We start from the raw sequence: 14,348 nt of genomic DNA on the forward strand, positions 1-14,348 counted from the left end.
TAATTTCTTCTTTTAGGATCCTCCCACTTCTGTGTCCCTTGGACTCCGAATGGAAGAGATGATTTTCAATTTGGCGGACACACATCTATTCTTTAACGATTTAGAAGTAAGTGTTCATTTTTTAAAACACACAGAGATGATCTAATATTTACTATTTGTCTGGTTTTATGTGTTGTTAGATGGTTTGACAATTATTTGCAGAGTTTCAATATGGAAATGCCTAGAAAATAGCTGTATCATTTAGTCATTAGGATATATAATAATATCTACACTAAATGTCTGCACTGGCTTTCAAAGGTTACTACAGTTAAAATGGTAGAGTTTTGTCCTCACAGGTTTTAGCACTTACGGTGACAGTAGACAAGTTGCAGAAGTGGATACACTGAAAGAACCTATAAACATAAAGAATTCAGTAGTCTGCACAGACCATTAAATATTAAACTCCAGCTTCTGTAAGCAGTTGATGGCTGGGTACGGATTTCTTGCTTACATCCCAGGGTGGGCCAGTGTTACCTTAGCCCCGAGGGACATCATTAATGTTGTATGGGCTGTCCTTGGGCTGTTCCTGGGGCTGCTCTGCCTGCAGCAGGCACGGGGTGTTCTGTGCCAGGGTGCCTCTGCCTGCAGCCAGGAGCTGCAGGAGCCTTGCCAAGGGCTTTTTTAGCCTACACAGCCTATGGTTTGGCGACTCTTGGGAGATTGTTCCAAACTTCTCCAGACTGCTGAAAGAGACCGTCACTGCAGTGCCTGGATGTTTCATCTTAAAAGGGAAAAAAGCAATTTCTGATCACATTTTAATAACACAAAAACATGAAAACAGTCAGATTTCTTTCCCATCATAGTGAAGACAGCTGTTTATTTAAAATCCAGCTGTTAAGCAAGCTTGTGGTGGGGCTGCCAACACACATTAATCATCAAGTTGTTGTTTTGCTAGATTTTAGAATAGTGTGTTATTCCAGACAGCAAAAGAATCTAAAAGATTCAAATGCAACTTTTGCTGATCAAAGTTAATTGGCAGCAATTGGCCTTTAAATATTTCCTGATGTTTCCCTTTTCAAAATCAAGCAAAATACACCTTATTCAATAGATGAGCCAAAATAATTTGAAAAATTCCAGTGTGTGATAGACCTCAAATGTGGTTTGTCCAACATCTGTCCTATATTTTGATTTCTTTTCATCTATAAAGAAACCACTCACAGATGATCTGGCATCTTAGAACGTAATGAAATTATTGAACATGTTTTTTTTTTTCCTTCCATTCCTTACAGTATTTATTTTTTATACTTACAGTAAAATAGCTGGTTTCTTTAAATTTTAAAGTAGCATTTTCTTCCATTAAGGTAGCTGTATTTAAAGATATGATTGTTTTGGATATAAGAAGTACCATCAATGAGTTGCATGTATAGGAATTATTTTTCAGATTTGTTTAAAAATATGACAATGCTAGTTACTTTCCAACTCTGTGTCTGTTTTCTGGTTATATTTCATTTTAACCAGAGCACAATGAAAAAGTACTACTCTTCCTGTATTTTAGCAGTATATTTAATAAAGTTCAATGTATTTTTATTTGCTATTCAGAGCCAGATATTTAGCTACTTCATACACGATTGTCAGCCTTACTGACTTTAATGGAAGTTAATCAATCACCCTGATTATTAGCATTAGGGGTGCTAGATTATCTTCTGCTAATAGACATTTGCACCCTTAATAATACAGCACCATAGTTCATTCACTCAAGAGCTTTGAAGCTGTGTATGAGAAAACTGCTCCAGGTGGTACATGAAGGCCGAGGGGCTCACTGATAAGCCTGATTCTTTGCATTTCCACCAAAACAAGCCAGTTTATGTTGCATGTCCAAACTGAGGTGTAATAGTTTCTGTCCATACCCTGGTCTGCCTTCCTTATACACAGAGGCACCCAGGACTGAGCAGCTGTGTGTGTGTCCTTGTGCACGAGCTCTAATCCTTGTGTCTGGAGAACATGAGCTCCAGTCTGAAGGATCATGCCCTGTCTGAGGAGTGAAGAGCATGTGTGGTGTCCATGGACAAGCCTTCAGTGTACACAACGAAAGGGCATAAGAGAAACTGTACTTTATGGAAAGCAGCACATAAGGACTATACCTCATCACAGGCTGAGGCTCTCAGTTCTTCAGCAATGACAGTTTTTTGAAGGTGTGGCAGAGATGTGGTGCTCTTGAAGGAGCACATCCTCCTGGAGCCACAGTTTGTCATTCTTGTGAGCACCACCATTTAACTAGCACAGCTTGCCAGTTTCCCAAGGGCTGTGACCTCAGGGCAGATTCCTCACACCCATCTCAGAAACTCGAAAGGCCTTGCTTGGTGGTTTGGAAGTTCAAGCTGCTCACAGCTTGACAGACTTTCATGAGAACTGTGGATGATTTGGTTTGGATATGCCTCAGGCTTAAATCATCTATTCTCACTGATGAAGGACTGAGTCTGAAAGCTTAGCTCAGGTCTAAGCTTTCCAGTTCATGAGCACAAGTATCTGGGCTGTTGGGATTGAAAATGTTTGTAGGTACCATTGCCAGAGAGCTGCAGATCTTGGGTGTCCTTGCCCAGCAGTGGTATGTAGAACAGCAAAGCTGTATTTGGAACATATCTAACCCACAGAGTAGATGTGTCATTGAGTCTAGGCTTAATTCACAGTGGGAACCTGAAAGCTGATGCCCTCTGTCTCACCCAGGCTCAGAGGGAACCCTTCTTGGCACACAGAGAGGCCACTTTTAAAGGCAGGCAATCATCTGTCATAACTTTGGCCTATGATGCACATTTTTCCAGATACCACAAGTTAATGTTTTTAAATAAAAATATTCTTTTATCCAACACATTCCAGAAAACTCTATAATCAGAATAGCTCTCTTGTGATCCAAGTGAAAATACTTTTTCTTCCTCTAAAATGCTGATTGAACATTTTGAATGCAAAGAACAGAGTTGCAGCAGTTGTGATCTCTGAAGCACAGTTTGATTGATGTGTGCCCTAACTGGCTTTTCAAAGCTCAGCCTAGAGATTTAGTAGTGTTATTAGGTTAAATTCTAAACTTTGGCAGTCAATTTTTTAGTCTGTATAAAGTGAATCGATGCCAATGTGTATCAGTTTAATTTAGTAGGGGGTACAGCCAGGTAAATGAATCATTTATTTTCATATATGTTGTTCTTTATGTAATAGTAATAATAATTAAAATAATAGTAATATCTGTAATTGAAAATTTCAAACTCATTGAAAAAATCCAGTCAGATCTCACTATCTAGCTCTGAAGTCAGTATTCTGTTTCTGGATGGGTGAGCTACAGTTAGATTTGCGCCCTTGTACTAGTTCTTATTTTATTACTTTGAAAAAAATAAATTGCTTATTTCCTTTACTTTGCACAGATATGTTTGGAGTAATTAATTCCAAAGTGATGTAATAGCAAATAATTTCCGATCTTTAGGAGCATTCCTTAAACAACATGTTAAAGGGGTATGACAAGATTTTTAACATACTGAAAAGGAAAATATTAATGCTCACTTATGTATAATTTGATCTAAGTGCCATAATAAACTGTGTTTTCTTGAATTAGCAGTAATTTCATAATGAACTTATAGAAGTGAACTAGGCTAAATAGTAGAAGATAGTGCCATGTTCTAAAAATTTAGCTTCCAAAAATCTGCATCTGGGCTTCCAAACAAGAGCTTTAGGTTTTCAGTATTGAAGTTGTTTATTTAAATACCTCATACTCTCTGTTTTATAGTTGAATTTTAATTGTGTGCAAGAGGGAATAACTACATTGATGTAGTGCTCTCAAGAGAACCAGTTACCTCATCTGAAAATAATGTTTGATTTTACATGCTGATTATGTTTTGATGGGGATAATAAGGTATAATATTTTAAAGGTGTATATAGAGCAATTACACATATTATGTATTTTAGGAGGTATGCTCCAGTGTTTTGGGGAAACGAGCAGCTTGATGATAGGACTGAAACTTGACATCCACTGAGGTGATCAGCTCTGGTGCAGGAGTGTTCTAGAGCAGAGCAGGAGAGCATGGCTTACAGGGGCGTTGCTCAGCCGGGGAAGCCCCAGGGGAGCAGAGACCCACCAGGAGCCAGCAGCTCTTATGAGAGTGGCTTACTGTCCTGGCACATGCAAGGCCAGGAGTAATGGTGGCCAATCCCTCTTCCCAAAGCTGGCAGCCCTAGTGAGCACTGTGGCCAGGAGCGCCGTGGCCAGGGCAGGCAGACAGGTCATGGTGTGGCATTTACTCGGCAGGGTGCGCAGGGAAGACGACTCAGAGGAGGGACATCCACTGGCCAAGTGTGGACGTGTGAAGTCTGCCAGCAACCAAACACCGTTCTGTAGCCATCTGCACAGGTCAGGGGCTCTCATCCCACCTGACTCCCGAGGCAGAATGGTGGGCACTCATCTGAGAGCAAAGGCTGCAGCTCTGATGGGGCATCTGCACCTGACTGTGGCCAATGCCTCCACACATACAGGGCTGCTGAAGGGAGAGACTGCAGTGCAGACCTCAGGCTGCAGAAAGGACAGGGACAGCAGACCTACCTGCCAAAGTTGTGCCGGGTGGAGCTGATTGGCTCCATCTGTCAGAGAAGAAGAGCATCTTCAGTCAAAGGCTTGAGGGATGGGGCTTTAAACTAAAGCTGCTGCAAGAGAGGAAACCTTAATCTGTCCCACTCCTACCAGTATGATGGCTGCGGCAGCCATAGGTACCCAGAGCCTGGAGAAGGATCACAGCTCAGCAGAAAAGCACCTGAAGAGCATCACAAAGGAATTCCAGCCACTCCAGCCAGTAAGTTGGCTTCATCAGGGGCCCATCTTAAATGCTTCTATGCAAACACATACAATATGGGGAGTAAACAAGAGGAGTTAGAGGCATGTGCATGCCCACAGGTCTGTGATCTTACTGGCATCACAGAGACTCCTGTGATTGGAGTATTGGAATGAAAATATGCAAAGTTTAGGAAGGACAGGCAGGGAGACAAGGAGGGCCTGTGACCCTCTGTGACAGTGGATGTCAATGTTGGAGTGCATGGAGCACTGGCTGGAGATAGATAAGGAGCCAGCTGGGAGCTTATGAGTCAGGATTAAAGGGAGAGAAGGGGACAGGGGAAATGAAGTGGGGCTCTGCTACAGACCACCTGACCAGGAAGACTGAGTGGATGAAGCTCTCTATAGACAGGCAGGAAAAGCCTCACTTTAGCAATTCCTGGTCCTCATGGTGAGCTTCAGCCACCCAAATATCTCTTGGAGGTGAAACACAGTAAACCATAAGTAATCCAGGAGGTTCTGCAATGCATTGATGATGAATTCCTTCTGGAAGTGATGGAGGAGAAAACAAGGAGAGGTGCTGTGCTGGACCTTCTTCTCACCAACAAGGAAGGACTGGTGGGGAATGTGAAGCTCAAGGATTGACTGCAGTGACCATGAAATGGTGGATTTTAAGATACTTGGGGCAGCAAGGAGAGTGCACAGGAAGCTCACAACCCTGCACTTCAGAAGAAAGACTTCGGCCTCTTAAGCAATCTACCTGTCAGAACCATGGGGTAAATTCCTAAAGGGGATCCAAAAACACCAAGAAAAGTGTTTAATATTCAAGGATCAGCTCCTCCAAGCTCAGGAATGGTGCATCCCAACAAAGAGGATGTGGTCAACACTTTGGAGGGAAGAGGTCATCCAGAGGGACCTTGAAGTGCTTGAAAGGTGGGCTCATGCAAACCTCAGGGGGTTCAGCAAGACGAAGTGCAAAGTACTGCATCATTGGGTAAATCTGGAGGAGACTGGATTGAGAGCAGTGCTGGGTGGAAGGATTTGGAGGTGTTCATTGACAAGAAGCTAAACATGACCTGACAATGTGTGTTTCCAGCCCAGAAAGCCTCTTGTGTCCTGGGCTGCATCAAAAGCATGACCAGCAGGTTGAGGAGGTGATTGTCCCCCTTTACGCTGCCCTCCTGAGATCCCACCTGGAGTACTCTGTCCAGCTCTGGGACCCCAACTAATGAAGGGCATAGAGTGAGTCCAGAGGAGGCCATAAAGGTGATGAGAGGATTGCAGCACCTCTACAAATGGGGAAAGGCTGAGAGGGTTGGCATTGTTCAGCCTGGAGAAAAGAAGGCTCAGGAAAACCTGATTGAGACCTTCCAGTACATAGAGGGGAGAGCAGGAGAGGGACTTTTTGCAAGGTGTCATGTAGTGACAGGACAAGGGTTGATGGCTTTAAACTGAAAGAGGGTGGATTTGGGTTAGGTAGAAATTCTTTAGTGTAAAGTTGGTGAGACACTGGAACACATTGCCCAGGGTAGTTGTGGATGCTCCATCCCTGGAAGGGTGCAAGGCCAGATTGGATGCAGCTTTGAGCAGCCTGGTCTAGTGGGAGGTGTCCCTGCTTATGGCAGGGGACTTGGAACTGGATGATCTTTAAGGCCCTTTCCAACGAAAACCATTTCATAATTCTACCTGCATCTTTAATGGTTATATATGTTTATACTGATATTTATAAAAGTATTTGTTTATTAATTTTTGGCATATCAGGTGCACATTATAGCCAGGTATGTTAAAGGAATATTGGTGTAGTGAATTATTAGGAACATCTTATTTGAAAAAGTTCAGTGCTTTGCAAACTTTGTTCTAAAATGACACCAACTCATTAGAGGTATTCCTTTAGAGATATATACTGAAGCTGAATGTGTCACTTATTAAGTCTTTTTTTGTCTAATCATACCTAACACTTAGAATACTTTCTTTTTTGTTGTTGTTGTTTCTGTTGAAGTAATTAAAAGCAAATTAATTTGTAGTTTTATTTCATGGTGTTTTTTGTTTTTTTTTTTCTTTTGGGACTTTTGTTTCTGTTTGTTCATTTCAAGTTTTTTGGCATAGGCTTTTGTGGGAAGGTTTAAAATAAGATTCTAATGATATTATAAAAATACTCCAAATTATCCCACCTTTGACAAATATATAGATGCATGGTCATGATTAGCATTAATTTTTCTGCCATTTGTAAAGGATATATAATGCACACCCGTGGGTTCACAATTCACTTCTGTTTGTGGAGTCTGTGCAAAGTGATGATATGTGTTTGGTAGTAATTTATAATGAATGGCAGTATGGTATGAGTTTTCAGGCTGCATTAGTTGATATATTTCTCTCAGTGATAAAAGATCAGGGAATGTCATAAGGTATATACCATCCTACTGTCAAGCAGTACCTTTGGTTCCTTGGGGGAAAAAAATATTATAATGGTCAATTGTATTCTAAAAATTAATGATGATGACCTTGATGAATTTCTTCTGAGATTGTTACTTAAAATCCACTTGGTGTTCCACATCTAATGTATTTGTGATGAAAATTCAGAGTAAAATATCTTCTGTATATGAGTTATGAGCCTTATAACTGTGTTATGATATCAAGAAAGGGGTGTTACTTCACATTCATGAATCTTCAAGAATATTAGCATATTACTGTGCATGGACTCCTCTGGAAAGTTGCCTGTGTTGGAGTTGCATGTGATTTCCATAAGATTCAACTCTGCCATTAACCACAGCAGGCTGGGCCACCAGCCCAGGGCAGGCAGTGGCCAAGGTGTTCCCATCCCAGCCTGGCTACCAGGCAGCACCTTCACTCCTCTGTGCTGCCCTCCTGCCACCAACAAGGTTAGCCAGGCCTCAGGCACCAAGGAGCAGCACAAGAGAAGCCCATCTCTCTGCCTCTTCATTAAATAAAACTAGATTAATACAGAAATATTTTGCAAATCCTACATTTTACATGTAAGGGAACTTTTCCAGTTTTAATGAAGCATTGAGATGGTGTCTTCCACAGATGCATATTCTCACAGTTTAAAGCAGAGAATAAACAGCATTTATGTCCTTACACTCTCGTGCTCTGTGTTTGCTTTGTAAACCTCCTCCCTCCACCCACAGGGCAATAAATCCTTCCAGGACTCTTACAAGTATGTAACTGCTAGCTTGAATTTACTCAGATCTAGAAGTTGATAGGGAGAAATTAACTATCAATTTTTTTTTAATGAAAACTGCTTTTTGTGCATTGTTTCTTGTATAATTTACTATGTGGAAGTTCCTGCTCTTGTTGTGGCCCCCAGTCATTAGACTATGAGTATTTATCAACTCTACCTTTCCATCCTATTCCTTTTCAATATCAAGACTTGTGTGGAGGACAGCTTTTTTACTTGAAATGTGATGGAGATGTCTGACACCCAGCAGTATGCTGAGCCCTTCTGTTCCCTAAAGGAACATAAAGGACTGCTAAGGCCCACATTGCAAGGCAGACTCCCATGTCACTAAAGCAGATGGTGACACACTCTGTATCAGCACCAGGCCCTACAGGGATTTCCAAGATGGGAGATCATTGTCAGAGCTCAAGGGGATAAGAAAGGGAACAACTAATACCCATAAAGCATCCATAGTGTCTGATCATGGAGCAGAACTCGTTGAACATTAGTTCCTTTTTGGCCTTTGCCTTCAATTCTTACAGGTGAAACCTGGCTGACTCCCTGCTGCTGGAAGCAAATGTATTCTATAAATCACTTCTGGCCCTCAAGGAGACCTTTTTTCATGACAGGGACATATATCCTCTTTTCATCAGCCTGAAAATTTCTCCTTTGTAGGTATCAGTAACACCACAGGAGACTAAGTGACTTTCCTCACAGGTCCTTCAGTGACCGTGCACACAGCTATGTCCCCAGTGGACCACGCAGTGCCCTGTAGGAATGCCTTTGAAGCAATACAGCCATATGTTCTGTTTCTTTAATCTGAAGGAGAAAGGGAAACTGTTTCCCCTCAGACCTGGGTACTTTAATAGGCCACAGACTCGGACTGGTAACTTTTGGCACAGTAGCACTCCAAAACATGATCTGTGATCCTGAGCATTGTGATAATACACGTTATTGAATTCATTACTGCGTTCAGCAGGCTTATCGTATGCAGGTTATTGCACATCTCAAAGAACCATGAGCACTGTAGGGAAAAATGCTCTTCTTTCTGGAAGCATTTTAGCACATCTGGTCCTAGAGTCAAATAATCTTACAAATGAAGTGCTTGGATGCAAGCCAGCTCTTAAGTGCAGACTTCGAGCAAGCTCCAAAGCAAGCTGGGAGAGCAGGTTGGCCACTGTTAGCAGTGTAGAAGTCCATCATTTATTCTTCCACACCTTGTAGAAATGTCATGGAGCCAGCTTTGGGCAGCCATGACGGGTATGATGTTGCCTAGATTTAAATTTAACTATGTTGTTTGGAGATCTATAGTCAGTGATAGGAATCAGGGGAGCTGCAATCAGACCAAGGAAGTGCAGAAGGAGGATTGTGAAACACCATTACCAGAGAGAAAAGCTTTCTTAACTTCTCCACAAAATAAAAATCAGTTCAAGGTCATTTTGTGTCTAAAGCTGTACTCCAAGCCCTGAACATGGACAGGGTGAGCTTTGCTGGCTTTAGGTACTAATCACTTGTCTGGTGCATATTTTACACACATATTTATGTAGATGACACAACATGAGGTCTGTGTTTGTGGTTGCCAATACTTTGTAATTCCTGATCACTGTGCCTGAGTCTTCTCATCATGGTAATGATAAGGACGATATCTATAGATACAAGGATCATAATTCTGTTATGAAGTACTCAAGAGAGAGAAAAGCAGGTGTTGAGTCTGGTGATTATAACAGTTATTATTGTGTACAGTTGTAGCTGGTTTTCTAACAAAGCTTCAGCTTGGTGTCTTTAACATATTAGTCCTCAGGAACATACTGGCACAACTTCTCTCTCTACTGACACAGTTAGGAAATGTGTGTATTAGAACAACTTTTAAAAAGTACAAAAAAATTGCAAATAGTCAGCCAAGAAAACTTTCTCATTTTCTGTTTTATTTATTTTCTTTTCTATTGTTGGGGTGGTTTTTGTTCAGTGTTTGTTTGTTTTGTTTGTTTGGTGTTTTTGTTTGAGGGTTTTTGTTTTAGTTTATTCTTGGGGTTTTTTCTTTTGTTTCTTTAATGATTTTTTAAGTTGTACTTGTTCCAGTTTGAGTTATTCATACATCTCAGGGAAGGTCTGATTTTTAAAGCCACGGGTTAAAGGACATCCCAACATTTAGAGCAGAAGGCCATTAGTCATTTCTAGTCATGGCAGTGTTTCAGGTGTCTGTACCTGGGAGCCAGTAGCTAGTAAAAACTCCATGTAGTCAGCTGGTACCGGGGCTTCTGTTTGGGATGCCTAGATCTTGCTGTAGTACAAATCAGCTGAAGACTAGGCAGGCATGCCTTGTGAAGAAATACATGGACATGCAAATTGCCCAGTATGGTGTAGAGCATTCCATGGACTCACAGAATGGTTTGGTTTGGAAGGAGCCTTTAGCAATAATCTAGTCCAACCCCATTGCCATGGTCAGGGATATCTTCAACTGGACCAGATTGTTCAAAGCCCTGTCCAGCTTCCAAGGAATCCACACCCACAACTTCTCTAGGCAACTTGTTCAAATACCTCACCACTGTCACAGTAAAGAATTTATTCCATGTACCTAATCTAAATCTGTCTTCTTTCAGTTTAAAACCATTACCCCTTATTCCTTGTCCTATCAATACAGACAGCTAATTTTTAGTGGTATGAGACCCCTCTCCATATAATGAAAGCAATTTCTATCAAAATAACAAAACATGTTTTGTCTACATATTTTCCCAAATTAGATATTCAAAGGTGTTCCTTCCAGTGACAGAACTAACGTTCTTGTCCCTTTCCCAGGAAATAAAATACCAAATTCTGGTATGCTTTTCAGGTAGGAATTTTACCTGCCTGTTACATCTAGGTTCTGCAGAGTCTGAAATATCTGATTTAGGATCAGCTAGTTCAGGAGATAGTGTATTGAAGGACAGTGGTAAGGTACCTGGAAGCCATTGCAGTACCTGTATCTATTGCTAGAATCCCAGATCTACCCCATGTTTGTCAGCTTTAATTGCAGGAGAGATCTCAGTGCTGGGCTGCAGAGGCAGGCTCTGAAAGGCAACATGCAGATTGCTACATAGTGAAGTACAGGAGACAGTTCTTGGAAAATTCTCTTACAGACAGTAATCAAACAATAGAGTTGTTTTAAAAACCCTGTCTAAGACTTGATGGGAATTAGGAGATGCAAAACTGACTGAAAGAAATGTAACATTGAGGACTTTGCAAACATTAGTAGATTTCAAAACACTGTCTTATGTTATATTGCTGACACATAGAAACACCCTTAGTTAATTTGTATTTTTGAGAGGTTGCAAAGTTGCTGATATGTGCCACAGAGCTTTTCTACGATGCAAATCGTTCCCTAAGCACAGATACAATACACTGCTTGATGGTTCATCATACTAGATCCAAAACTAGGTAATACTATGATTCCTCCTGAAGGCCTTTTAGTACCAGAATTGTCATTTCAGATTTGAATAGGTTCATTTTATTAGTTAAATTATCTGAAACAGTAGAGCAGTAATGTCAAATAACTTAATAAATAGTTGATACTAATGGTAAAAGCAGTTAATGTACTAATTATTGTACTGTTTTCCTTTTATTCTTGTGTAGAGAGGCTTCACTTTGGCTTTTAATATTTCATGGGACTGATGTGAACAACTCTTTTTTTAACATTTTATTTAAATATTATGTATTTGATAACACTGAACAAAATCCTATCTACTACTATAGATGTCAAGACTTGCTCATAACACCAAGTATTCCATTACTATTTTATAATCTAAGTTTCATAAATTCAAATAACATTCCTGAACAGTAGATTTGGTGTTTTGGTCTCTGATTAAGCTGACAGATGTGTAAAATCTCATAGAGCCAGTCAAGTCCCTGGTGCAGCTGCAAGTGCTAAAGAGTGCAAGTTATTCCAGCTAAGATCAACACTAATTTGCACTCAAATGTCTTTCCCAGCCTGCCCTTTCTGTTCACGTAATGCAGTTATTTTGTGCTGATTCCCAAACTATTTTTTTCTCATTGGACTCATCCAATACAAAAACCCAGAAGGCAAACTGAAGAGAACATAATAGCCACCTTTAGAAAAAATATCTCCTGATTGATGTAGGTACCGTTTTAGAATCTGAGATTTTGATTATTCAGGTTGATTTTTGAGCGGATTAGGCTCAGAAAATTATGTAATGTAATTATTTTAGGAAAGCTAGGTGAAACTAAGTGTCATCCTTACATGCTGTTTTGCAGGATGAGAGTATATTAGCCAATCCTCACATAAGTAGAAAGATTTGAAACCACAGCTTAAGCATTTTAGCAATATGTATGGGAGGTGGTTTCTATCAATCTTGTCAGCCTGGGTTTAATTTTGGCATGGATTTACAAAGTTGTTTACAAGTTGTTTGATATCATGAAAGCCCTTTGTGCTGGTGTGGTTATGTGTGAGTGCTATGATTGAAGTTTAAATGTTAAGAAAATATGCATACATATGAATCTTAAACATATCTGTCCTGAGTTTTTAGGTTGTTTTGTTTGTTCATTTGTTTATTTTGGGGTTTTGGTAGCAATTATACTAAAATGTTTCCACAGGGAAAAAAATTAAGACGTTTCTTTCATTCATTTTCTTTTAAAAGCACGAAAGGAGTGCTCGAAGTTGGTTCCCAAAATGTTTGAGTTTCACAGTCTCAGGAGATTTCTACTGTTTCAGTGTGGTTACAATAAGGCCTCTATCTGAATTTCATCCAGTTCAATGGTCTAATGAAACTGTAAAGAAAGGGGCAGAGCATTATTTCCTTTGCTCAGTGCAGTATCACTTCTATTTTTCTGTGTTTAAAGTAAAATTTGACTTGTTGCTAATTGCATTTATAAAATTTTTCATTAGATATGTTCAAGAGGCTGGGTGACCCTACAGTAGACTAAAACTACCTTAAAGTGTGCTATTAAAGCATGAGGCTTTAATGAGGACTTTGAAAAAATGTAAACAGAAAGTTTAACAAAAGAAACAATGAGGTATTGAAGGAATGGAGCATTGATTTTATTTTTTTGGGTTCTCCAAGATCCTCAATCAGTCAGAACAAGGCAGTCCAGGCATTATGAGAAGGTTACCTGTGGCACTGTGCAGTCCAGAGATGAGAGCTCAAGTGTGTTCACTGACAGCAGAGACACATTGCTGAAATACTGTCACCAGAAAGATCAGCTTTATCTAAGCAAATGATAATTTCCAAACTGTAGAAAAACCCTTCAATCAGTTAAAAGATCTCATATTTTTCTTCTGCATATTTGTGTAATTTACATTGTGAATGTAAAGTATGGATACACAGGGGAATATCTCCTTCCCTAGCACTGTTGGGCAGGAGGGAGAGACAGTTGTAGCAGCAGTTAGAACACAAGAAAGAGGGTTTCTAGGAATTTTCTTTGACTTTGAAAAGTTTAAAAATACAAATATTTAAATTCAATTATTGGGAAAAAATGTACATATATGTTTTTTAAAGGTGTGTTCACAAGTCCAAAACTCTCATTATTGCCTTGGTTGAACAAATAAAGCATTAATCAAGCCTTGATTACCTAAAACCAAAGATTTACAAGCAGAACAAAACAGACAGTGAAAACATACACCGCCTTTTTTTTTGCTCCATCAGTTTAATAAATTCAGACAGAAATTTGAATGCAAGCAATACAACCTCTGACTCCCAAACTGTCAAGAGGATTGACTAACAGAACTAACGTCTCTATCCTGAATCTAATCTCCACTAGTTTGGTATTTAACACAGCAAATATAATGATTAGCAGAAATATCTTCCACAAAAAAATCATAAAGAAAACAGGTTTTATTTCTAACTTTTTCATTATATTGTAAATTCATAAATCTTTCTTTATCATAGGAAGGTAGAAAAAAAAAGTTTAGTATGAGTGCAGATTTTTACTTTGTAATAAAAACAACACTCAAATCATATGTAATATTTCATGTATTGGAAAAGAGTCGCTAATTTTTAATGCAATAACGTATACTGAACGCTGTTTGGCTATATAAAAATTGTCGTTTAAAATTATTATTTAAATTTTACTTAAATGAAGTACTGTGGAAAAAAAATTAAAAACTTGCTAACAACTGAAAAGCTTTTACTAAGAAATTAAATAGCAGTGTGGTAATATAGCTTTTATGTATAAACTACAAGTGACCATGCAAAGGGTTAAGCTGTGTGATTTCAGGATAAAAGGTTTCCTGAGTTGACTATTATTCCTATGGTCTGCCAACAACTTTGCAATAAATGGAATGATTTTTATGGGAATGTGGTTATTCACAGCAAGACTACAGTTGGTGTCAGTATGAAAAATTCTTCTTTAGTAGATTCTCTCAGCAGGAATAACAGATCTGAAAGAAAGGCAAAAAGT

At 39.5% G+C, this 14,348-nt stretch overlaps 1 protein-coding gene across 9 annotated transcripts in view; it reads left to right on the top strand.

Annotated features, from left to right (window-relative positions):
- Positions 1-14,348, top strand: part of EYA1 (EYA transcriptional coactivator and phosphatase 1) — a 157,112-nt gene that overhangs the window by 119,365 nt on the left and 23,399 nt on the right. For all 9 annotated transcript variants that reach the window (XM_014257268.2, XM_014257285.2, XM_014257273.2 and 6 more), the window contains one exon: positions 17-106. In XM_014257268.2, coding sequence (XP_014112743.1) covers positions 17-106 — 90 coding nt within the window. The remainder of the gene's footprint in view (positions 1-16; positions 107-14,348) is intronic.

This window comes from Pseudopodoces humilis, chromosome 1 (genome assembly GCF_049639895.1).
Source record: "Pseudopodoces humilis isolate 2021_Gansu_Grassland_sample_001 chromosome 1, ASM4963989v1, whole genome shotgun sequence".
Classification (NCBI taxonomy): Eukaryota; Metazoa; Chordata; class Aves; order Passeriformes; family Paridae; genus Pseudopodoces; species Pseudopodoces humilis.